At 53.0% G+C, this 24653-nt stretch overlaps 1 protein-coding gene and 1 long non-coding RNA gene across 7 annotated transcripts in view; one reads left to right on the top strand and one right to left on the bottom strand.

Moving 5' to 3' along the window:
• Nucleotides 1–24653, bottom strand: part of Prr5l (proline rich 5 like) — an 80102-nt gene that overhangs the window by 6790 nt on the left and 48659 nt on the right. For 4 of the 6 annotated variants that reach the window (XM_040284500.2, XM_040284492.2, XM_040284493.2 and 1 more), the window contains 4 exons: nt 21734–21850; nt 21338–21429; nt 10642–10785; nt 6503–6629 (listed from right to left, as the gene is read on the bottom strand). In XM_040284500.2, the coding sequence (XP_040140434.1) occupies nt 6503–6629; nt 10642–10785; nt 21338–21429; nt 21734–21850 (480 nt within the window). The remainder of the gene's footprint in view (nt 1–6502; nt 6630–10641; nt 10786–21337; nt 21430–21733; nt 21851–24653) is intronic. The other 2 variants (XM_078046221.1, XM_078046222.1) reach the window with 2 other exon arrangements.
• On the top strand, nt 5205–19928 carry LOC144377052 (uncharacterized). The gene is made up of 2 exons (XR_013437619.1): nt 5205–5686; nt 16286–19928. It is a non-coding gene; the product is annotated as an uncharacterized LOC144377052 (long non-coding RNA).

A 24653-nucleotide genomic window follows, 5' to 3' on the forward strand; every position in this document is an offset into this window, starting at 1 on the left:
AACAATGCCCTTGAACACAACTCATTTCTCTCCCGCTGCTGTTAAAAGCCAGCACTGGGACTGGCTGTAGAGAAACCCGTGTTGGGGGTGAACACTGCAACCAGCCCAGGTGCAGACTGGACGGAGCAGGTACTACATGCAAATGGTTGTGCTCCTGAGGGTCAGGTCCATCTGCTAGAGGGGTGCAGAGGGCAGAGCCAGAGGCAGGTAGGAGCTACATCATTTCTACTGTTGGTAGAGACTCAGATGGTTTATAGAGGTCCGGGAAACATTCTGTTTGGGGAAGGGGTATATGAAAAGCAGCAGTATTGATGTTAGATGTTACAGCATAACTAAAACTTGGGAAAGGCTCCTCTGGCCAGAATGGGCTCATCAGGCCATAACCCTGCCTTTTTGTGTACTTTATTTAGAGACAGGGGTCCTTGAGTTGCTTAGGGCCTCGCTAAGTTGCTGAGGCTGGCTTTGAAGTCATGATCCTCCTTTGCCCAGGAATGAGGCTGGGCAAAGTCTGGACATGGGGTGAGTTAAGAGGGAGGGGATTTACAGGGCTGACCCACTCAAAGCATCCCCAGAGAAAGAGAGAACTGGCTGACCGAATTCCGCAGGCCCCAACCTGCAGAGGTCCAGCAGAGGTCTCTAAGGGGTTCCTGGACATCAACCATCCCTCACTTGAGTCACAGGCCAAAGTCCTCGGAGCGTTCAACAGGCTACAAATCGACAAAAGAGGTTGCTCTGGACGACACTGAGCAGGGCTGAGAGCAGAAGCCAGCGTGAGGGTGGCCAACCCTGGAGGAGAGGGTCCCAATGGTGCCCACCCATCCTCCCATAAATGCTTCCTGACCTGCAGCACACATGACGCTGCAGAGCTGCTGAGAGCAGAGAAAGGTCAGTGTGGCGTGTGGGCGGCCACCAGAGGCTGGGGCCCAGCCCACAGCACATGCAAGCCAGTGAGGCAGGGTCTGCAGTGTCAGGAGCAATCTTGTGCCGCGTGTCCAATAGGTGCGAGGTGCTGAATCAGAAAGGAAGCGGGTTGCAACACCATCTCCTTCTCAGATGCAGAAGAGGACCCTGAAGTCGAGCTGCCAAATGACTCCACAAGTCGTCATTAGTGACGAAATCAGGACCTGAGCCCAGAACCAACAGCAGAACTCCTGCTTGTGAGCTTCACACTAGGAATTGCCAGAACAAGATCGTACTTGCAAATGTCAGGGCAGAGCTCCAGACACACACTGGAAATTCAGAGGAGGGGAAAATCATAAGGAGAGGTCACTTCAGAGGGGCTGTGTTCCTTGGGTGATCCACAGACTGGACCTAGACTGGCCACTTCCTCGCTCACTCACAGGAGAGGTATGTGCTAGGTCCTGGGATACACCAGGCCCTCATAAACTCAAAGTCTAGGAGGAAGGTAACAAATAGTCAGCATGACAGGGACCGGCAGGTGGCTTGGGGTTCAGGGGAAGAATAGGAGACACGCACAGCCCCCCACCTGGGATGATCTGCAGGTAGCAGCACTTGCTGGCCTTCCTGAGACAGGGCAGTTTCTTCCTCTGGCTGCCCCACCAGGACAGGCCTCTGCAGCTCAGAGAAGTAAAGTAACGTACTCCAGCCACATGGCTGAGCCTGGCCCTTGTGGTTTCCAAGGCCCCACTCCTTCCACGATGCCTCCACCCCTCTCGCCCTGCAGTGACTCATGGGAGAGGCCTACAACTCTTCTTTCTGCCTTCTGGAGGGATGTTTTGGTTCCCAAGATTGGGTGTGGGCAGAGCTGAGACCACAGGGGATGCATGGCTAAGTCAAACCCCGGGGGAAGACAGTGCTTCCCTGCTAAGCTCCTGCCAGACCCAGAGTCAACCCTCTGGCAAATGAGTCAGCAGCCGGCAGGTAGGGTCAACCCCTGCTGGGTGCCATAGGAGCCTTCACACCAACTGCTAGGCCTGGCTGATGGACAGCTGTCCACACTTGCTTCTTGCTCTCTGAAAGCAAGGCTGAAAAGACAGGCTCAGTCACCCAAGGAGGGGCAGCTCACGTTAGAGGTCAATTAAACTGCAGGTCAGGTGCCCCCAGGGCTAAACACTGGTCTCTTCCTGGCTGGGAGAGGGCTGGGTTTCCACCCCAGCCTTGCCCACCTCCAGGCCCTCCGGGCCCCCTCTGCTTCCTCCTCCTGGCCTTTGGCACGGGGTGGGGCGTGGCATCTGTTCCTGCCTCCCTCCTGGCTCCCCGCTGAGCTCTGGCATTCATCCCCAGGGAGCCAACAATGGCAGCTCCTTTCAAATCCCCACAGAGAAGCAAAGCCTGGACTGGGCTGGCTGGGGCCCTGGCTGGGGACTGGCTCCGAGGCCTTTGATCCCCAGGCTCTCCATAATGCGGCCATTGTGACCCCTGCACACGAGGCCCTTTGTGGGCTCCTTCTCCAGGCCCCAGGCCCCGCACCTGAAAGCCCAGGAACCCCTCCTTGTCATGCAGGGAAATGTCAGCGTCCAGCACGGCACTCAGGAGAAGGGCCGCCCAGATACCATGGAGGAGGCCTGTGGGAGGCCAGGGCTTCTGATAAATCAAGCCAGCAGCCTGAGTGCCTGCTGAGGGCCCCTGGGCAGCTCGGGAACTTGGAAGGTAGGACAAGGCCCCGCCTCTGACAAACCCACTTTTAAAGTAAGATTCCCTCCCCTCCCCTCCCCCTCTGCTACCGCTGCTCTAGAGGAGATGGCTGTGGGGTGGGGAGGGCACCCACGCTCTCCCTCTGGGGCCCGGAGGGCCCCTGGGTTCTCTCTGAAGCCAGCCTCACGGATTCAGGGCAGGGGCCTGCAGGAAAGCGACTTCTCCAGGACTCAAGGACTCAGGGACCGTGGGACAGGGAGACACACCTCTGAAGTGGGTGACACTCTGCTCTGGCCTGGGATGCCCCTTGAGTCTGAGGTGACCACAGCAGGCCCCTGGGGGGGTGCGGGGCTGTGTGAGGGAGGAAGGAGTGGGTGCCCAGAGCCTGGTCCACACACAGTGTGGCGGGCGTTTGATGAGTGACTTGAAATGAAGGCCGCAGCTGCCCTTGACCACTCCCACCCCCACTCAAGTCCTGGCTGAGCCCTCTGTGGGTGAGGGGTTTCTCGGGCCCACTGTTATTAGTCGTTATTTCGCCATTTTTCTTAGTGCCCTCTTGCCCAGGCTGGGGAAAGGTGACCATCCTCCTCCTGGGGCGGGGCAGAAGGAACCCTCCGACCTGAAGAGGGGGCTCAGAGAGGAGAAGCACCTCAGCGTTTTGCTATCCAGAGGCTTGGTATAAGAAGTCTGGCTGAGGCTACCTTGGACTAAGGAAGAGAAGGGAAGGACATCTCTCGCCTGTCCCTTAGTAAACTCTAGTCCCAAGTGCTGCCGGAGCTAGGGCAGGGTGGTGGCAGAATGGGTGGGGCAGCTGGGGCTTGAATCCTGGCTCCACCAGCCAAGTGGCCTTCATCCTCCTGTGCCTCCCCTGTCAGATGGGAACAGAAGCACCTCCGTGGCGGCACGGTGTCCAGTTCACCTGGCACAGTGCCCGCCCAGGATGTGGTCTATGTCCAGTGGCTTCCCTTGCCCCCCACCATGCTGCAACTCTAAAGCCTTTCAATCCATTCAGTGGTCCCCCCTCTGCTCACTCACCACCTTCGCGTTCTCCCAGAGGTCTACCCCTCTGCCTGGTGCTGGCCTCTCTCCCTGTTTCCTCACCTGACTCCTATTCCAGCCATGTCTGGCTCCCATCACAGACATGGCTGAAGCCAGAATTAGACAGGCAGTCAGCGTAGTTAGGTAAATCGAGTCAGGTCGGATCAAGGAGGCCAATCTTGAGTGGGTCCTAGAAGTTGGAGACTGTCCCCTGGGGATGGAAATGTGAATGCCTTCAGAGCCCTTCCTCCACCCTGATCAAGAACCTGCCCCTGTGCCAACCTGTTGCTGAGGTAACCTGTCCCAGGAATGGTCCCTCCTACAGAGAACCAGAAGGTTAATAATGTGTCCTTGGCTGCTCCATCCTGCCCTTCCCCCTTCAGCCCACCTGTTTCCCACCTCGGGCCTCCCACCCAGCATTCCTGGGCCTAGTCACATACACAGGAAGGAGAAAGATAAGGGGGGAAAGGCAGGAGAGCAAAGGAAGCCTAGACATATAAAAAGGGCAGAACACCTTCTTGGGATACCAGGACACCAGCTATGGCCCCCTTCTTCCTCCTGGGAGAAGTCTATGCTACCCCTTTTTAAATAAACCCTGCTTTATAAGCTTGCCTCAGCGTGCTTCTCTCATGTTCAAACTTCAACATGTGGGGAAGCAGGGCTCAGGATAAGCAGGGTATCAATGCCTCTTCCAGGAAGCCTCCTCTGGTTTCCTGGCCCAGGGGAAGCTCCTGCTGAGGTTTTGGAGGCCCCTGTGCCTTGTTTGACTTCCTCCCTAGAGGGCAGGATGGGCCCTCTTTGTTCACAGATGCACCTGCAGCACCATGCCAGGTGTCTGGGATAGGGCCACAGGGCGCCACTGTCCTTGGTACAGTAAAGGCTCATACCACCAACTGAAACATTTTCTTGTTGTTGTTGGGTTTTTTTGTTCGTTCGTTTGTTTTTGTACTGAGGATGGAACTCAGAGATGCTTCATCACTGAGCCACATCCCCAGGCCTTTTATTTTGAGTCACTGTCTCACTAAGTGACTGAGGCTGGTCTTGAACTTGAGATCCTCCCACCTCAACCTCCCGTGTAGTTGCAGGTGTGCACCTTGGTGTCCGGCTCCAGCTCTGCCTTATAATTTGACAAAATGGATATTATTCTTTCTGTAGATTGAGTCCTCACAGATTACACTTCCAAATCTACTCCACCCACTCCAGTCCAGGTGGCTGAAAGCAGGACGTGGACTTCCAAAGACAAAGGTAGCACCGCAAACGACGTCACACCTTGCCATTGGGGATGACCAGGGTCTGCACTCTCAGGCTTTCCCGGCCGGCCCTTAGCTACCACTCGACATGTGGCTGCCCACAAGGTGCTGCCCTTAGAGACTCATTTCCCTTTGTCTTGTCTCCTCTCTAAAAAGTCCCTGTTCTTCATTGAAGATGCTGTGACAAAGCTGCCTATTAGAAAGCTACTTGCTCCCTGGCTGTCTTCCACGTAGATATGAAATGTAGATGTTAAGAAATTCCTTTTTTTTCTTTCTCTCTGTTAATATGATCTAGGAGTCTCTTCCAACTAAGAACGTAGGAGAGTTACAGAAAAATGACTTTTTCTTTCTCTCCCTGCTCTGGCATTCGGCCCAGAGAGTGGTCAGGGCCCAGCTAATCTGGCGGTGTCCTGACATCTCCCTGGGCCCTCCCCACACTCCTCCCACCAAACTCCATGAGCCAAGCCAGTAGTGGGAAGGTGGGTTCCAGGGAGACCGCAGCAATAGCATGCCGGGCTCAGGGCTGTCATTTCCAGCTCCTGGGTGGGGTGAGAGGAGTCGGGGGTGGGGACCTGGCAGCAGCAGGCTGGGCCAGCACCCTCCTATCTGTGGTGTCTGTGGTTAAGCTGGTGTCTCCAGAGAGACACGACCAGGGCTGGGAAAACTGCCGGCGAAAGGCTCTGCCTTTTTCTGCAGTTGAGAGGCCCAGGAAGGGCAGGAGCCTTTCTGCACTCTGCCTTGGCTTTGAAGCTCAGCTACAACTCCATTTCCACGAAAAGAGGGGCAACCGTTTCCAAATGCAGGTATGCTTCCTGTTCCACACCTCTCTGTGGGTGCCAAGTGCCTGGGTTTGGGTACAGCCAGGCACCATTCCAGTTGCTGGGACAGAACCCTGAACAAGTTCCTGCATCTTAAGGGTTTGCATTTCAGGCCGTCACTGAGGAAGGTCTTGTATTACGAATCCGATCACAGAGCTGTTTCTACCAGGACTGTGGTTTCACTGAGAGCTACTTGAGATTCTATTACCCAGCAATTTCTACTGAGACCATCTAGACTGTGGCCTGAGAAGGAACAGACCTGATTCATCTCTAAGTTCTCCAAGGGACCTAGTACAGGGCCTGATGCAAATATAGCTTCAGAGCCATCAATAGCCAGGATTTGTCCCCACACCCAGGAACCCCTTTCCTTGCAGTGCAGGCCTGGTAGTGCTTACAGAAACAGAGCAGGGGACAGCAGCTCCAGAGCACCTGGCTATGCATGTGACAATCTGGCTCCACATCTGAGCTGCTTTCATCAGTGGGTTTTCCACTCAAGCCTGAGAGGGTGGAATAAGGCAGGGTTTCTGACATCCGATAGAGACATGAATGTCTTTTTTTGTGTCATGAAAAAAGATCAAAGTCACTGATCAAAGGTGTGGATCAGACAGGCTCCACTATGGAGGAGGCTGGCTCAGTCCTTGGTCACTGCCACCCAGGCTGGGAACATAGTGATTAAGATACACAGGTTTGCACTGACCCACACTGAAAGCAAAGTGCTCAGCGTGCAGTCAGTGCTCGGTACAAGGTAACTGGCATCCGTGCTGCCTAGGCCCCTGGCAATGTGGCAGCTGTGCCCCTTACCCAGTGAGTATGTGGGTCCTGAGAAGCTTCGGTCCCCACTGATGCCCAGGAAAGGAGAAACCACTTGCTTCACCAGCTCCTCCAGCTGCAGATAACCCTCACTTGGACCAGTGGGCTCGTGAACACTCTGGAAAGAACATCCGAGACACACAAAGGTCAGTCCGTGAAAACTGGCCCGTGGACGCGTGTCAACGCATCCCTCCTGCCCTCCTGCCGTGCACAGGCAGTGTGGCCAGCAGGCACCTTCTAGAGACTAGAATAAAGGAAACTGAGGCCTGGCGCCCTCATCCCTTGTCTCAGATCACAGGGTCAGAAAAGCACCTGATGAGTTCATGGCGGCCTCTCCCAAGGGGCCCTTCCAAGGCAGCATGGGTGGGACAGACCCAGCTCCAGCTCCAAGGCTAAGTCTCACTGGTCCCATGATAACCCCACCCACAATGGCGTGACAGTTTGCCTACAGCGCACATGCATTTTATATAAGCGCTTCACATGTATTAATGCAGAGGCCTCCTGACAACCACGGGGGAGGCGCCCCCATCAACCCCCTTCTACAGACCCAGAGAGCTGAAGTCAGTTGCCTGGCCAAGCACAGCTGGTGGATAAAGCCCCGAGCCAGAGCCCAGGCTATCCTACTATCCTACTATCACTTATTAACAAGCTTAAAAAGGGGAAAAGAATATGGGAAAGTCCAGAACAGCACAAGAAAGGGAGAGTGGTTCTAGAGGCAGGCAGATGTTTTGCAGCAAGATGATGAGTCTGTTCAAAAGCCCGGCAGCTCAGGAGTCCTCACAATCAAACCCCGAATAAACACCAACCCTAATAACTCCAAGGGCCAAACCCACAGAGGAGCCTGTAACCAGCGCTTTCTAGAAGCCCAGCGAACTCCTTGGGAATTCAGCTTCTCCCTACAAAGGAGGTGGAGGCAGGCTCTCCTGTGGAGGGACTGGGAGGAAGTGGAGGCCGCCTAGCAAGGGACAGGGTCCTAGGCAGGAAGAAGCCAGGTTCTGGGGGGCTGTGCTCAGCCTGAAAGGTTATCACATCAAATTCTCAAAACAGATTGTCGATTACTTTCCCTTAAATGTAAGAAGATGGCCAGGCAATGAGGCAGGAAGAGCCAACTCCTATAGGCTGGGGGTCCTTCCAGAGAAACAGCTGGACCTGTCCCTTCTCACCTGCATCCCACAGAGATAGGGGTGTGTGTGGGGGTGAGGGGGTTGGGAGTGGCGCAGAGAGGGGCCGCTTAAGAAAATAGAAGGAAGTTGGGGAGGGGCAGAGGATTTGGAGGTTGGGCTGGGAAGGGGTCTGGAGGGAGGAGATGCAGAGAAATAGGTGGTCCTGACACACACCCGGCCAGGCAGCCAGGGTGCTCTGTGCCCTCTGCTCCATACTAGACAGAAGCACCCCGAGACTCAACAGTGGAAATGAACAGAGAAAGCGAACGAGCTGCTCAGCTCAGGGAGACACAGCTGCCCCAGGTGGAGGGAGGCCTTGAGGCAGCAGAAGGGAAAAGGGGAGCCCTGCTCAGGCGCCCCAGGAACCACACCAGGCCTCAAGAGCAGAGCGGTTTCAGCCACAAAACCACCTTGACTGGGCCTCAGAGCCCAGGAAACTTTCCCATTGTCTCTCTCTTGTTTTGTCCTTGACGATTCTCATCTGGGTTCTTCCATGGCCCCTTCCCCCCTAGAATTCCTGAGCACTAACTGGGGAGAGGTGACAGGAAAAGGAGAGGCCGCACAGGTGGGAGAGAGTGGGCCAGGAGCACGTGACGTGGAGCTAGCGGCTGGTTCTCCCAGGACACAGCCTCGAGAGCTGGGCTGGCAGGTGCCCTCGGCCAGGGTGCCGCTCTCTGCCCTCCACTGGTCAGCAGACTGGCTGTGACCATTTTGTCACCCAGAGCAAAGTGAATATCAAGGTCCCTTCCTCCAAAAGCTATCACGAATGCCGAGTGGGTTATGGGAGTCAATGGAGCCAGGCGCAGGGTCCTGGAAGCACAGGTCACACACCCTGCCCGGCATGGGGGGCCTCCAGGGTCCAGCACATGGCTAAAGTCTCTGGTTCCGCCACTGGCCAGGCCAGCCTGAGCAGATCTCTTGGCTGGCAGAACACTCTGTGTATTAAAGGAGGGGAAGGGTTGGCTCCAAAATACTTTGGAAAAGGGAGAGTTGAAGTCTGAGAAAGGGCTCTTTTTCCTAGCAGTCGGGTGGCTTTGGAGAAATCAGCCCCAGGCCTCATGACCCTGGGGAAATTAGGGGCCTGTGGAGAGAAGGACAATTCTAAGTACAGAGACCTAGGGTTCCCGCAACAGGAATGGCCCCAGGGCAGTGCCACCTGAAGTGCCACTCAGACCCAGGCTGCTGCTTTCAGTCACCATCCCTGTCCCGAGGCTCCTGAGTAAGCCTCTCCAGGAAGCCCTAAGGGAACTGAAGGGTGGAGCTGAGGGGGTTCTGAGCATGGAGGGGGGCTGCAGGACGAAGGCAGAAAGCAGGGGCCCGGGAGCTGCCGAGCAGTCAGCTGGCTACAAATTAGTATGTGGTCCTGGGCCCCTGAGCCAGCTCCTCTCATCCTCCCTCTCTGCTTGAAACGGAACAAACAAGGGGTAGTCACAGGAGGGACCATTTCCTCGCCCAGCTCTCCAGAAAACTGCCGAGACCCTGGACCTGCTCCAGCCACACTTCTCTCAGCCCTGTGTGATGGTCACAAGCCTCGTAATCTTTGGGGCCGGGGACCTGGGGTCAGTCTCACTCAGTCTCTTGCTAGTTGGTGCTACCACTAAGTGAACAGTGTTTAGTTAGCACCTACTTTGTGCCAAGGACTGGGCTGGGTGCTGGGACACAGGGTGAGATGGAAGCCCAAGGATCTGCCTTGATGGAAGGGGGCTTGTGGGTCCAGAGGACAGAGTGCCGTGGGCAGAAGGAACAGTGGACACAAAGGTCCTGCTCACTCCTTCTGCAGAGGCCAAGTTCAATCAGGTGGGAGCTGCACACCTGCATTCCAGCCAGTTCCACTCTCCCTCTTCCTATTGGCAGCCCTTCCTCCTCTGGGATTACAGGGAAGGATGTTCCAGCTTAGAGAAGGGAAAGAGAACAGCAGCTGGGGGAGGCAGGTCGGGGGCCCTGGCTGGATGCTCCATGCCTGCTATGAGGGCAGCCTAGGGTCCCCTTCTGCCTGATGGAGGATGGAACCTGGGAGAGCAGCGCTGCTCTGGGAGAACTGTGTGCCCACCCACAGGAATGGGCTTGCTGAGGCCAGGTTTGGACTACTTGATCCCACTCAAGGTCAAAGTCCACCAGGCAAAGAGGTCACCTAGCCCAAGGCCAGCCAATCAGATTCTTTCCTTTGGAGAGGAACCAGGGTGTGCAGTTCTCAATTTTATTACCCCTTACTAGCTGGGGTGATAGACATGTTGGTGAACTTCCTAGGTCTCAGTTTCCTGGTCTGTGATGGGAGTGACAGACAATGCCAACCTCACGAGGTGGCTGATTCCTTGGCCTGAGGCTGCAAACACCAGGGACCAACAGTGTTGGCTCACTGTCCTGTTACTGACTGGGGGTTGGGATCAAGAGACACAGGGCAGCTGTCTGGGTGGTCAGTCTCTTACTTCCGCCTGCCACATGGATCAGGTGGGAACCAAAGCACTGGACGCGACCCCACGGATCGAGAAAGACCAAGAGAGTCTGTGCAAGGCCAGGGAGCATCAGAGAGAAACACGCAGACCAGGTACAACTAGAGGCCAGGAAGTGAAGAAACGCTGGTGGCTTTGCAACTTGACCAGTGTCACCTTGTCACAAACCCCATCTGCCTTGGGAGCCTTCCATTGAGGACCTGGTCTGGCTTGTGCTAGGCAAAAATGGATTCCTTGTAGTCCCCTGCAGCCCACGGCTCCCTGACATAACTGGGGAGTGTCCACTTCCTGAATGAAGGACCACGCTTCTTTCATGCCCCTCTACAATTCCGGCAGTGAGCACAGGACCAGGGACCTAGCAGGGACCCTGTGAATGCACATCAAACAAAGGAACTCAGGGATGTGCCCAAACGAGCTCAAAAGAATTCTCAACTAAGCTCAGGTGCTTGGTCACTTGGTCCCTTCCTGTTAGTCCCACAGCGGCTGTCTCCTCCCTTGGCCTCCCCCAGGGCCTCACCTGCAGGACGAGCAGCATCTGGACGATGGAGGAGGGCAGCTTGGATGGTGGCCCCAAAAGCAGCAAGTCACCCAGCTTCACCTTCAGCAGGACCAGGTCTCGGAAGCCCAGGAGGGAGATCTGGCGGATGGTCAGCTCCTGTCCCTGGAGAGGAGGGAGGAGGGAGGGTGAGAGGTGACAGCTTGCTACATCTGCCCCCAGCCACGTGCAGTGGAGGGCACGTGCTTACGCAGCACCTGGGATGGGGCAGGACCAGATGTCTGCAAGATCCAGAGGTGAAGACCCAGCTCCTGTCCCCTGGAACTAACGCTTTGTTTAAGACAGTACAGGGTCCGTCCCGTTTAAATGCCCCCAAGACAACACAGACACCTAGAGCAGGGCCACGCGGTCAATGCCGTCAATGGTTAGGAAGGAGGACCCAGGAAGTGGGGGAGACACCAAAGCTCAAATCCACTCCCCGACGTCCAAGGATGCATCCCCAACCTTGTCTGCTAAGGGCTGAGGTGCCCACCAGGTGCCAGGCAAAGGAAACAGCAGTCCTCAGATGCTTCCATAAGATACTAGATTTCTTACGGAGACCCAAGTAATGGAGGAAGGAAAATAATTGGAAAAGTAGAAGGGATCTGTGGAAGGGGCAGGCAAGGGATGACAATGCTCATCGCACCAGAGCTGGCCTTTGGTAACCTCCAACTACGTGCTGGGTGTGAGAATGGACACTTTAGGTGGAAATAACATATTTAATGTGTGGTTTGTGTCTCCCTAAAATCATAGGTTGAAATCCTAACCCCAAGGTCAAGGTGTTTGGAGGTGGGACTTTTGGGAGGTGATAGGATCGTGAGGGTGGAGCCCCTAGGCATGGGATTAGTACCTTTGTGAAAGAGGCTGCAGAAAAGCCCCGAACCCCTTTCACCAAACAAAGCACAGCAAGGAGGCACCACAGGCCCGCATAGACATTTACTCTGCCTGCACCTTGATGTTGGACTTTCAGCCTCCAGAACTGTGAGAAATGCACTTCTGTGGTTAATAATCGACCTAGTCTGTAGTGTTTTATTGTAGCAGCCTGAACAGACTAAGAAAACCGTCCACAGAGATAGGTACTATTATAAAATCCATTTCACAGATGAAAAATGATAAAAATTCAAATTCAAATTATTTTAGAGCTCCCGAAAACTGCCAAGACAAAGAGGAAAAGAGCTAATTTCTCAGATTCTCCCTCTCATACCCATGCTCATGCACACACACACATGCACACTCTCACCCAGCACATGTCAAAAATGTCTTGCTCCTGGAATAAGCCAGAGGTATCATTCCAAACAGGATGTAGCAGTCCATGCCCCAAGGCTTAAGGAAATTTTATACTCCCTGTAACCCTTGGGGTTTATAGGAACCCTTGCCATCGCTGCAGCCCCTCCCCCAGTGAACACACGTGACCCCCTCCCATGCTGTGTGGGCTCAATTCGACCACCTGGGACCTTCCTGATCACCCCCAGTGCAGCGTCCCCCATGTCTTGGGGTTTCCATTTCTCAAACCACGTCCCAGCACTCACAGTTACTTGTGCCTTGCTTCATTTCCGGGTCTCCTTTCCCTGTGCCAAGGTAGGAGAATGAGGCCAAGTCCCATCCACAGCCCTGAACATAGGAAGGCACTCAGGGAGGAAGCAGGCCTCACACAGCTCACGTGCACACCCCGAGTCCTGACACCCGCCTAGTGCCTCTGACTTGGTGTTCCCAGAGTCGGGGTCTGAATTGCTGTTAATTTTGGTATAAACTTGACTGGCCCTGGGTGCCCGGATGAAGCATGGTTTCTGGTGTGTCTGGAGGGTGTTTGGTAAATGCTGGAGAGAGAAAGCAGGCTGCTCTCGCCCACCTGGGTGGGCTCCGTCCAATTAGCTGAGGTGCCGAATAGAACAAAAGGAGGAGGAAGGGGGCACTGGTCCTCTTGCTTCTGGCCTGAGTGGGAACATGGCATCTGGCCTCACCTTTTCCAGCCCTTGGATATACTGACGCCAGCAGCCCCTTGGTCCTCAGCCTCTGGACTCAGACTGAACTACACCCCTGGCTTTCTGGGTCTTCCATTAGCAGAAGCAGACTGTGGGGCTCAGCCTCCGCCATAGTTTGGATCTGGAAAGCTTCCAAAGGCCACAAATTGAGGGCTGGGTCATCAGCTTGGGGCATGACTGGGAGGAGGCTAAACCTTTAGGAGGCGGAGACCAATGGAAGGAAGTTAGGTCATTGGGGGACACGCCCACGAGGGGATATTGGGGCCCCAGCACTTCCTGTCTCCTCTTGGCTTCTTGGCCACCATGAGGTGAACAGGCCACCTCTCCCACTGCTCCTGCTGCCATGACATACTGTGCCACCACCATCCCAAAGGCAGCATGGACCAAAACCTCTAAAACAAACAATCTTTCCCTCTTTTAAGAAAGTTGATTATTGCAGGTATTTTGTCACAGAGATGGAAAGCTCACATGGCCCCATAGCCACGGCAGCCAATGCTTCATGATACCCACACGTCACCTCCTGACAAGGATGCTTCTGAGAAGTGAGTCAGGCAATTTCATCACTGTGCAAATATCAAAGAGTGTACTTACACAGACTAAGGTGGCCTGTTCCCAGGTGATATCATCTCACGGGACCGCCACAGTACATGCAGTTTGTTGTTGGCTGAAATGTTTCTCAGGAGTGTGTATGTGTGCGCGCGTGCCTGCATGCGCGAGCACACACACACACACACACACACACACACACACACTACTGGTTCTGTTTCTCTGGAGAATGCCTACCAAAGCCTGAATCAGCAGCATCACTGTTGCTGGGAAAGCTGGTAAAAATGAAAAATTCTCAGGCTCCACTCTAGATATATTAGAGCAGAGAGACTCTGCAGGAATCTGGGTTTAAAGGAGCCTTCCAGGTCACTCTGATGCTCTTCCTGGCTCTGATCAAGTCATGTGATGAAGGCCCCAGGATGAAATCATTCTGGATTTGGATAAAAATTATTTAGCAATAATAATACACAGCATTAGGGTTTGAATCTTGAAGGGTCCCTGCAAAAGCTCAGGCATTAGGCAACGAAGAAATATTCAGGGGTGAAAACACTGGATTGTGAGGCTGGAAGCCCATCAGTGGATTAAGCCCTTAGATGGCTTAATCATTTGAAAGGGCTACTGGGTGGTTACTGTAGGCAGGTGGGTGTGGTTGGAGGAAGTAGGTCACTGGGATTATGGCCTGGATTATATCTGTCCCCTGGCTCCTTCCTCCTTCTCTCCTGTCCCCGTTTCTATCAGCCATAAGCTGAGCTGCTCTCTTCCTCCACACCCTCCGTCCGTGAAGTTCTGCCTGACCCAGGCCCTGGGCAATCGAGTCAACCAATCACAAACCGAGACCTCTGGAATGTGAGCCAAAATAGACTTTTCCTCCTCTAAGTTGTTCTTGCAAGTATTTTGGTCACAGCAACAAAAAGCTGACTAATCCAAGTGGGTTCTGAGAAGGACAACAAGCCACTTCTTCAGCCACCTTCTGTGGAGGCCGGACACTGTAATGCCTGCTGCATGGGAGACTGGGTGACGTCACCCAAGCACTGCTGCTGGGAGGAATCCTGTGGATGAAGCGAAGGGGCACAGAGCCCGGCATACTGTATGTGCTTAATAAATAGTGTTGACTTAGACGCATTTGTTCTCTTCAAGAGCATGGGTTTTTAAAATTTTTTTAATATATAAGTGGTGCTGAGAATCAAACCCAGTGCCTCACACTCGCTAGGCAGGTGCTCTACCACTGAGCCACAACCCCAGCCCAAGAGCATGTTTTAGTGAAGCTTTATCACGTCCTGTTATGAAAGTAGCACGTTCAGGCATCACAAACATCCATGATCTGTAAAGCGTCCCGAGATACCATAGCTATATTTTATAGTTTTATATCTGCCATGGTTTAGATGTGAGGCGTTCCACCAAAGCTCATGTATGAGCCAATGCAACAAAGGTCATGAATGCACTAATGCACTAATGAATGCACTGATCAGTGCATTAATCCCCTGGCAGGGATAACCGGGTGGTAACTATAGGCAGGTGGGGTGTGCATGAGGAGGCGGGTCCCTGGGGGTGTGCTTTGGGGATATTTATTCTGTTCCTGTTGAGCAGAGCTCTCTCTCTGCTTCCTGGTTCCCTGTTCTCAGCTGCTCTCCTCCTCCACATTCTTCTGCCATGATGTCCTGTCTCACCTCGAGCCCCAAGGAATGGAGCTGGCTGTCTACGGACTAAGACTTCTGAAACCATGAGCCCCCAAATAAATTCCACCCCCCTCAAAAACTGTTCTTGATTTTTTAATCATAGCAATAAAAAAACTGAATAGGAATAAAACAGAAATTGGTATGGAGAGGTGGGGCCATTACTGTGACAACCCTGACCATGTGGTTTAGAAGCTTGGGGAGCTTTTTGGAAATTGTGGGAGGAAGTTTTTGGAAAGTTTAAAGCGACAAGCTGGAAAATCTGTAGGCTGTGGTAAGCGGAGCTGAACGGGCAATTCTGGTGGGCGGCGTTCAGAGACCAGAGGACAAGGAGACTATGTCAGGGCTCATGAGGTCTCAGGGGAGGAGGACTCTACAGGAAAGTGGACCAGAGGCCATTCGTTATGTCCTGACTGAGAAGCTGCCTGCATTTTGCCCTGTCCCGGGACTCTGTGGGGCTGAGCTGACGGCAATGGACTCCTTAGTCTAGCAGAAGAAACTGCCAGGCAGCGTGACATTCAGGCGGTGGCATGAATATTAATGGAGGCTTTTTGCCAAGTTTAGTGTGATAATCTGAAGCAGAGAGCAAAGCAGAAAAATTTGAAAAATGTGTCTTTGGGCCAGAAAACTGTGAGTAAAACTGGGACGAAGGAAAGTGTGGTGGTTAAAGATATTAGGGTCAGTAAAGAAGTGAACGCTTTCCTCACAAACCACAGGAAAGATGGTTGGAGGGCATCAGGAGCTGGCAAGACCACGCCCATCTCAGGCTCGAACATGTAGAAGTAAATACTCCCTTGAGAAGAAACCAGTGGGCAAGCTGCTTGCACAAGGGGGCCTAGGAGTTTTCTCAACGTGCTGAGGCCCCAAGCACTCAGAGGCTGTGCAGCCAGGGTCCCTGAGGCTGGGCTACTGTCGAGATGGGGAACTTGGTGGGGACCACATACAACTGGTTCTGCAGGAATGCAGGATGCCGGAGCCAGGGGTGCCCGGAGGCTTCCACCGAGATGTCCAAGGAAGGCCTCGGAAGCCAAGCGAAGCAAGGCAAGGTCCCTGCAGGCTCTCCCTGAGAGGGTGACGTGTGGAGATGTGAGCAGGAGCCACAGCAGCCGTGGAGACCCCCGAGATTAAGAAATGCCCGTACTGTGACGTCTGTGGAGGAAGAATGGGAAGTGACAAGCCAGCAGAGAGGCCACGAGGGCTGCAACCAGCAAGGCCACAGGGACGGAGCCACCAAAGCCCTTTGGAGAGAGCTTCAGGATGCCGCATGCCCAGACGCTGGACGTGGAGCTACAGGACCAGTTAGACTTCTGTCTTGCTTTGGCCCCATCCCTTCTTTCCATGTCACCTATTTCTTCGCGTGAAAATACTCACTCTGTGCCTTTATATCCTGGATGTATGTATGGAGCTTGTTTTTAATTTTTACAGAGGCTGGTGCTCAAAGTTTGCCCTGAGACTCAGAAGAGACTTTGAACTTGGACTTTTCAGAAGTCCTGGAACCGTTACGACCTGGGGATTCTTGGAAAACAACTAAAGGTATTTTTGCATTGTGAGCTCCTCTTTGGGGGACTAGGAGCGAAATGTTATGGTTTAGATATTAGGCGTCCCCCAAAAGCTCACGTATGAGACATTGCACGAAGGTTTAGAGGTGAAGTGATGGGGTTCTGGGGTTCTGAGAGCCTGAACCTAATCAGCGCACTAATCCCCTGATGCGGATTAACTGGGTGGTAACTGGACAGCAAGGGTGTGGCTGGAGGGGGTGGGTCCCTGGGGGGGTGCCTTTGGGGTATGCATTTTGTCCTTGTTGACTAGAACTCTGCTTCCTGGTGCCGTGTTCCCTTTTGCCACACTCTTCTTCCAGGATGTTCTGCCTCACCTCAGCCCCAAGGCCTGGAGTCGGCCATCTGTGGACCAAGACCTCCAAAACTGTGAGCCCCAAGTCAACTTCTCCTCCTCTATATTGTTCCTTGTCAGGTTTTTTGGTCGGTCACAGAAGTGAAAAAGTTGACTAGAACAATATCTATTTCATGTCTTTACAGTTTTTCTGATAACATTAAAATAATAACTTCAAATAGAGCAAACACTATGTTGCATATTTTAAATAAGTGGTCTTAATTGCAAAGCACTTTTGCTTTATTTTATTATTCTCATATCTCTGAAAAGTTGGACAGTGGTATTATCTCTGTATGATAAATTGATGGACAGGGGTACAAAGGAACTAGTACCAGACCCCTTATTCTGTTCAGGCCCTATGATGCCGGGAGGTGATAGGATCTATCCAACTTATTCTCCACCCTCCTGTGAACAAGAGAACACAGGGAAAGAGAAGAAGGAAGACCAGGCAGGTCAGCTTCTAGGAACTACTCGTGAACAGCAATCTGGTGGAAAGACTGCAGGGTGAAAGGAGGTGATTCCAAGAGCCCCACCCAGCAACTGCCAGAAAACTTCACAGAATGGGTTTCCAGATGGTCCCTCCAAGGCCAGCCAGGTGCTCAGAGGCCTTTCACCCCTAGTGCTGCACCCCAATAGAGACAATTTCTGTTCCCTTTGCCTTTTCATTTTTTATTTCATTCTCATCAAGGTCATAGATATTTAAGGGCAAAGATTGAACAGAAGAACTCTTCTTATAGTCTCTTATTTTTTTCCAGAAAGTCTCTACATCTGTGAAATTACACATATAATCTTTAAACACTCATTGGGAGTGTATGCTTTCTACTGTTCTGCAACCTGCTTTTGTTTAATGTAGTATATTTGGGACATCTTTTCATACCAGCACATATTGCTTCTTCTCCTCACCCCCTTTTCAAGGCTGCATAGTAATCCATTGCATGAACAGACTGTATTTAACTGACATTGCCTACACCAAAATGCCTTTTTTTTTTTGCCGACAAACACTGCTATAATAAACACATTCATCGATGTCTCTCTGAGCACTTTTATCAGTGTATTCAGATTAGCAATTCAAAACAAAATTGTGTGATCAAAATATGCCTTTAAAAAGTCTTAATCCCAGCAGCTCTGGAGGCTGAGACCAGAGGATGGAGAGTTTAAAGCCAGTCTCAGCAATGGTGAGGTGCTAGGCAACTCAGTGAAAGCCTGTCTCTAAATAAAATCCAAAATAGGGCTGGGGATGTGGCTCAGGGGTTGAGTGCCCCGAGTTCAATCCCTGGTATCTCCCCCAAAGTCTTACATACCTCCATGTTGCCCTCTGAAAAGACTACAATGATTCACACACCTGCTGACAATGGATGAGAGCCTATTGTGTCACAGCAATGGAGAGAACGATTTTTTTTTTTAAAGAATGATGATTACAGGGACATTAAAAAATAATACGTTCCAAAAACAAACCAAGAAACAAACAGAAGCACCCATTCCAAACTCATTAGCTTAGTCCATGACATGTGAAAAGTAGATCCAGATACTTGGGCTGCAGCTAAGCTTCTGACACCTTTTGATTGACAGAGAATATACTAGCCACACGGATGGTCAGAGCCACTGTTCTGCCGCCCTGGCTGTAGTCCTATGCTAACCCAGCTGCTTTCCTATCACCACACTCTCCCTCCTCCTCACCCCTCTGGAGTCGACTTTATTGTTTTATAGAAGAAACCAGAGGCTCAGAGAGGCGAGGCTACCTTCCAGGGGATGGACATGGTGCCTGGTGGGCTGAGGACTGAGCACAGGGCGGCCGAGGCGCTGCTCAGGCCCTGAACCACTCCTCTTGGCTGACCCCCTGCCCGCGTCCTCCCCAGCGAGCTCTGTGGCCTCACCTCTTCCACAACACCCACCGTCGTGGAGCGTGGCTGGGCACGAGGATCTAGAGCATTTGTCTGCAGAAGGTGAAAGACTGCGCCTTCAGAGCTTCCCAGCTCGGGGGGAACCTCCAGCCCAGATTTAAAATGACCAGAGGGACACCTCCTGTGTTAAAAGGCAAACTGAAGCAGGCTCAGGAGAGCTACGCGGTGCCACTATTGACCTGGCAAGGGCTCCAACATCCCATGCCAGGGCTCCTGCCTGCCCCAAATAGGGGGCTTTGTTTTGTTTTGTTTTGTTTTTCTGAGAACCTCGCTGGTGCCCAAAGCCACAAAGGCCTTTTCTGCATCTAAGATCTGGCCCCTGACGCGGGCACAAAATGTGTTTATGGGGCCATGTGGAAGACCCTGTCCTGAAAACAAGTTGGTCATTGCTTTCCTAGAGGACCATTGGGGACACTGACTTCAGTTTGTCATGAATCAGAGGGAAGTCATGCTCATCCAGAATTCTCTTTCCCCTTCTTGTTTTAGGTTGGGGTGGGACAGCACCCAATCCAAGCCTCTCTCCTCCTAACCACTGTCCTCCACCAACAGAGGACAAACAAGACTCACGTCCACAGAAACCAAGGTTCCATCCATTTTGTCTGGGCTTAGCCAACCTGAAGGCACAGCATTCCAGAAAGCCATGCATATGTGACCCTGGGTCAGCTGAGACCAAAAAGTGGGCAGGAAGCACAGCTCCCTCCTTCCCGGGACCCCTACCTGGGTGCCCCTTTGCTCCGATCTTCCCCAGTCCACAGGGTGACTCTGTCAGCGCCCTGCCCAGTCTCAGCGAACTGAAGAACAAGGGCCAGCACATGCAAATGTCCGCAGAGGCTGACGGGCAGGGGAGCAGCCAGCCGGGGGGAGACTGGGGCAAACTAGAGCAGAAGCAGACTTCAAGTCTGGCCGGGAGAGGAGAAGGGAGAACAGGGCCAAGACGACGATCGCCAGACCTTACAGGTTTTCAAGCGAATCAGGGCAGCCAGTGTAGACCTGTAGGACTGGACTCCTGCCTGCTCTGGGCCTCAGAGGCCCCTCGCTGCCCACCTCTGACTGCACCGGGGCCATGCCCTCCCAGATCCCGCAGTCCCCATTCTAGAACCACGCCAGCACCCTGCAGTCCCTGCCCAATGGCCCTTAGAGAGGCCCAGGTCTGCACGCCCCCTCCTGCAGAGCTGCCAGATAAATATAGAATGTCCAGCTAAATCTGAATCTTTTAAAAATATAACTATGCCCCCAGTGCTGTGTTACTTGTTTATATGAAATTCAAATATAACTTGGCATCTTGTGTTTTTATTTGCTAAATCAGGCAACCCTGACCCCCAGGTCTGTCTTCCTAGGACAGGATCCTTGTATGGCAGCTGGATGACGATTGCAGAAAAAGAAGCAGACACAGCGCTGCTCTGGCCACATAAATGCAGGCTAGGGCTGAGGACGGGTTGAAAGAGAGGGGCGAGCTGTGGGCTAGGGGCTTCTGGCTGTTCTGTTTTACTAGAAACATCAGGGACGGGACTCAAATGGGTAATGAAATCTGCAAGCACAGCCTCCCAGGTTTTAAATATTAGATGCACTTCCAAGTTCCTTTAAAATACCATCAGACCAAACAGTCCCGTGGGCCTTTCCCCTGGTAGGAGGAAACCCTCCATCACTGCTCATGGCTCTGTTCCTACTCTGCTTCAACGCAGCCAGGCTATGTGAGGAGCCCCAATCCCAGGGGCTGAGAGTTCAGGTGAGCTCAGTGCCACCTATGTGAGAGAGGGTACAGGGAGATGGATAGCTATGCCAGGCTCCCTGGGGAGGGGGCACTGCTCTGACCTGGCACCATCAGCAGTGGTATTAACCTCTGTAGGAAGAAGAAGAAAGCGCAGGGCAGTGTTGAATATCTATAATCCCAGGGGCTTGGGAGGCTGAGGCAGGAGGATCTCGAGTTCAAAGCCAGCCTCAGCCACTTAGCGAGGCCCTGAGCAACTCGGTGAGATAAATAAAATATAAAAAGGACTGGGAAGAGGCTCAGTGGTTAAGCACTCCTAGGTTCAATCCCCAGGACCAAAAACCAAACAAAGAAAGAGGAAGGAAATTGACACAAGTGGTCAAATGAGCTGAGGTCCTAGAATTGGAACACAAAGGAGAGTGTTCCTTTTACTCCAGATTCTTCATTTTGCAGGAGGAGGTGGAGGGGGTTGTGCAACGGGAGTTCATGACGGCTCAAGCCATCCCGAACGCCCACCCTGCGCGCCCATCATATGGCTCCTTCCGAGGACAGGGAACAGTACTCCTTCCCCACCATCCGGGGACAACAGCAAACTTGCTTAGAAATTATGCTTCAGAAAGAAAAGTAAGGACGGAAGAAAGGGAGAAAGGAAGGAAGGGAGGGAGGGTGGGAAAGAAAGAGAAGAAAAAAGAAAAGCCCCTCCCCCACCCCCAGGCTTCTCTACTTTGGGGAAGGGGAACCAAACCCTCCAAAGCACGAGAGCACCCTCAGCGCTGGAAGGGCAGCAGGAGCCCGCGGGCTCCAGTCCTGTGGCGCTTTTCCTTGCTCCGGGGCTGAAGGTGGCCCCCAGGGCTCTCAAAGAGCCCCACGCCCCTCGGCCAACTCCAGCAGCCACCCCCAGGTTCTCCCCATTCACCTGCCCCCCAGCCTCCAAAGGCCACGACAGAGGCCGGCAGGAGGTCCAGGGGGGACACTGACCTGAACTGGGTAGAAGATGGCCTGCAGGGTGGGCAGGGTCTCCGTGAAGAAGTGGTCCCAGACGTCAGCCAGAGCCCTCACGAGGTCCTCACCTGCACGGGGGCGAGAGGACGGGAGGGGACAGGGGAGGGGAGAGCTGGGGTTAGTCCCAGCAGAGGCCAGAGACAGGCCCACCTCCGAGGTGAGGTCCTGCGTGATGGACAACTTGCAGCCGGGGCTGTGGGACCCGGAGGCCAGAGCTGTGGGGCTGCAGGGTCTGGGTCCCTGGCCTAGGAGGAGGGACCTTGTGGAAGGTCATGGTCAGGTCAGGCAAGCTCTGCCCTTGGAAGGGGTTCAGGCTGGCAGCGCAGACTTGGTTCTCTTCAGAATGGATTATCGCAAGAGTGAGTCAGACACCTGAAGCCTGCCCTCCTGTCTTGGCTGGTGATCTCTTCTGCTGTTGTGATGCCACCACCAGAAAGCCCTTACCACAGGCTGAACCAACGGGGCCACCAGGTTTTGGATTTCCAGCCTCTGAAACAGTGAGCCAAATAACCTTTTTTCATTATAAAGTACCCAATCCTGGACATTTTGTCGTAGCAATGGAAAATGGATTGATACTGGTGGGAAGATTCAACTCAAACTATGTAAACATGACTTTCTATCCCTGGATTCAAAATAGGTGGCTGAAAATTTAAAATCACCTAATAATTGCTATCATCATGTGAATGGTTACATTATCAGACAGTGTATTAAGTGGCTTATTAACAAGCTATCTCATGAATAGACTCTGTTACCCCCATTTCACAGGTTCAGAGAGGCCAAGTACCCGGTGTAAAGTCACATAGCTTGAAGGCAGAGCTATAAATCCAGAAGCCATGCTCTTTACCACCCTAACCTGGGAAATCACATGTACAGCCATATATTATTTTGTTTTCTTAGTCACAAACACACTGGCCTTATTCTGGGATTGAGCTGTCAGTTGAGAGAGGCAGAAAGAGGATTCTGGGAACTGTCAGCCCCGCCCACAGCTTCACAGTAAGTGAGAGGGCAGCATGTTCTGCAGAGGTCACCTGGGAAACACGGCCCCTCTCCTGATTCTGTGCCTACTCACCCCGGGCCAGGCAGCCTAGGCTATGGCGGAGTGCCACCTGCAGGCTGGGGCACACGTGTCACCTGATGCCACGGGGGTGGGGACGGAGAGGAATTTGCACCTGGGAGAGGCAGGCGCTGGCAGAAGCAGCCGGCTTGGCGGTGGCTGCAGATGACCTAGATATCAGAGCTGACTGGGCACGGTCTGCTCGTCCCGCAGAGAAACTGGGTCAGCCAAGACCAGACACCGTTTGGCAAAACCCCGCTCGTTTCACGAGGCAAGTCCTGAAAGGCCTCCCGCGTCTATCAGTTTAATGGACAATAAAAGCCGTCGCTATGGAGAAGGAAAGGAGGGGGGGTGGGGCTGAGGAGTCGCTCAGGGGCCCAGAAACTGCAGACCTTTGAGGTCAGGTGACACACGGTGGGGGAGGGGCAGCCCGGGCGCCTCCACTCCCCTGGCCACTTGGGATCCTCACTTTGTAGGAGCTGCTTGTCACTCCCTGTCCCCTCCCCTAGAGCTGGCAGGCCACACTGTACTGCTGTACCAACAGTGTGGGGCACAGTGCCAGATACACGAACAAATCTATTCTAGAAACCTTCTCTGGACTGAGTGGCGAGTGCCAGGTGTGAAGGTCTGTGCAGGTGCTTGGCCCCGTGAGTGGAAGGAGGGACCATCTAGCCCAAATATGAGGCAGTACCAAGAGGGACTTAATCACAAGCGGAAATAAAATACTCTTAGGATAAAGAAAATGTCTATGTGTGGCCTACTCTCTGTGTCTTCATCCTCTGGAATATCTGCCTTAGCCTTTGGGCTCTTTGTGGATTTTATCTTAGCCGTTCACTGTCACTCTGCTTCCTCATGCCACAGGGCCTTTGCACATGCCAGTTTCTCTTGCCTCACCTACTTCTGTTTATCTTTCTGTTTCAAGTGAAATTTTACTTCTACAGAAAACTCTTTCCCCATGGTTCCAATCCCTCTGTGATGGATTGCCTTCACAGTACTATCTAGTCACAATTCTCTATTTGGTGACGACTTGATTAATACCTGTCTCCACTACCTGTTTATGAGCTCCATGGGAATCCATGATGGTCTTATTCATCACAGTGTCCACTGCACCTAGCAAAGAACCCGGTATTGACTAAGTCATCAATAAATGTCTGATTGACTCAAATACCACCCTCTTTCCAATGTAGGTTGGGCTCATTCACCTGGGGAGGAGGCAGGAAGTCAAAAGAGCCTTATACATGTTAGGTCACCACTACTCCTAAAACTAAGGTGAACTCCAGCACCTAGAGAGTGTACCCCAAAGGGCAAGGGGCTCCTCCGTCGATGTGCCTTGTCTTGAGCCCTCCACAACAGACACGCTCCTGACTTTGGAAGGGCAGGAGCAGACCCTGGGGCCCAGCTGTGCCTGCTTCAGGGCCAGGCACGTGAGGGGAGCCTTGAGCCCACCAGGGAAGTGGGCCAGGGAGTAGCCAGCAGCTCCCTAGCTGCTGGCTGCAAACTTCAGAGAATAAGGAAGGTTTAGGAAAGCATTCAAAAAACACCAGCAGCCGGACACGGGCCAACAAGACAGGAAGGCCCCGGGGAAGAAAGAGTTAAAGGAAACAGGTGACTGAGGGAAAAGACCCAGGAGCCAAGGACCTAGCTCCTGCAAAGGGGAGGGGGTTTGCAGTGGAAGGTTCTAAGTGTCGGACTTATGAACTCTGCCCTCTAACGTACTGAGATCCCAGAAGATTACAGGAAGGTAGAAGAAGCTTCCTGAGGTCAAGGTCACTGAAGCTCTAGAAAAGATCACCAAGAGCACCGTGTCTCCTGCCACAAAAGTGCCACCAACGGACACGGAGGGCCACCTGTCCTTTCTGCAGCCATCCAGCAGGGGTGTGCAATAAAGTAAGGTTCATGGGGCAACCGGAGAGATATTTGTTTTCCCCAAACTCCGCTGGATAGCCAGAGAATTCTTTTATCCAGACAAAATCTTTCTTGGGGTTCTAATGCATAAAAGTAGAGATGTCCTAGTTGGAGATGGGAAAGACCCTTTAAGTTCCCGGGAGCCCGTTCCTTGTGCAGAGAGGCCCCGGCACCAGAACCTGGAACTAGAGGAGACCCCCAGGGACGCGCTGGCCGGTGCACTCTGGCTACGCCTTGGGGCACAGGCCAGGATCCAGGATGATCTCTTCACTCTGCCTCGCTCCATTTCTGGATTTTGGCTCTACATTGAGGATGACCTGGATGAGAGACGTC

This window comes from Ictidomys tridecemlineatus, chromosome 4, assembly GCF_052094955.1.
Source record: "Ictidomys tridecemlineatus isolate mIctTri1 chromosome 4, mIctTri1.hap1, whole genome shotgun sequence".
NCBI lineage: Eukaryota > Metazoa > Chordata > Mammalia > Rodentia > Sciuridae > Ictidomys > Ictidomys tridecemlineatus.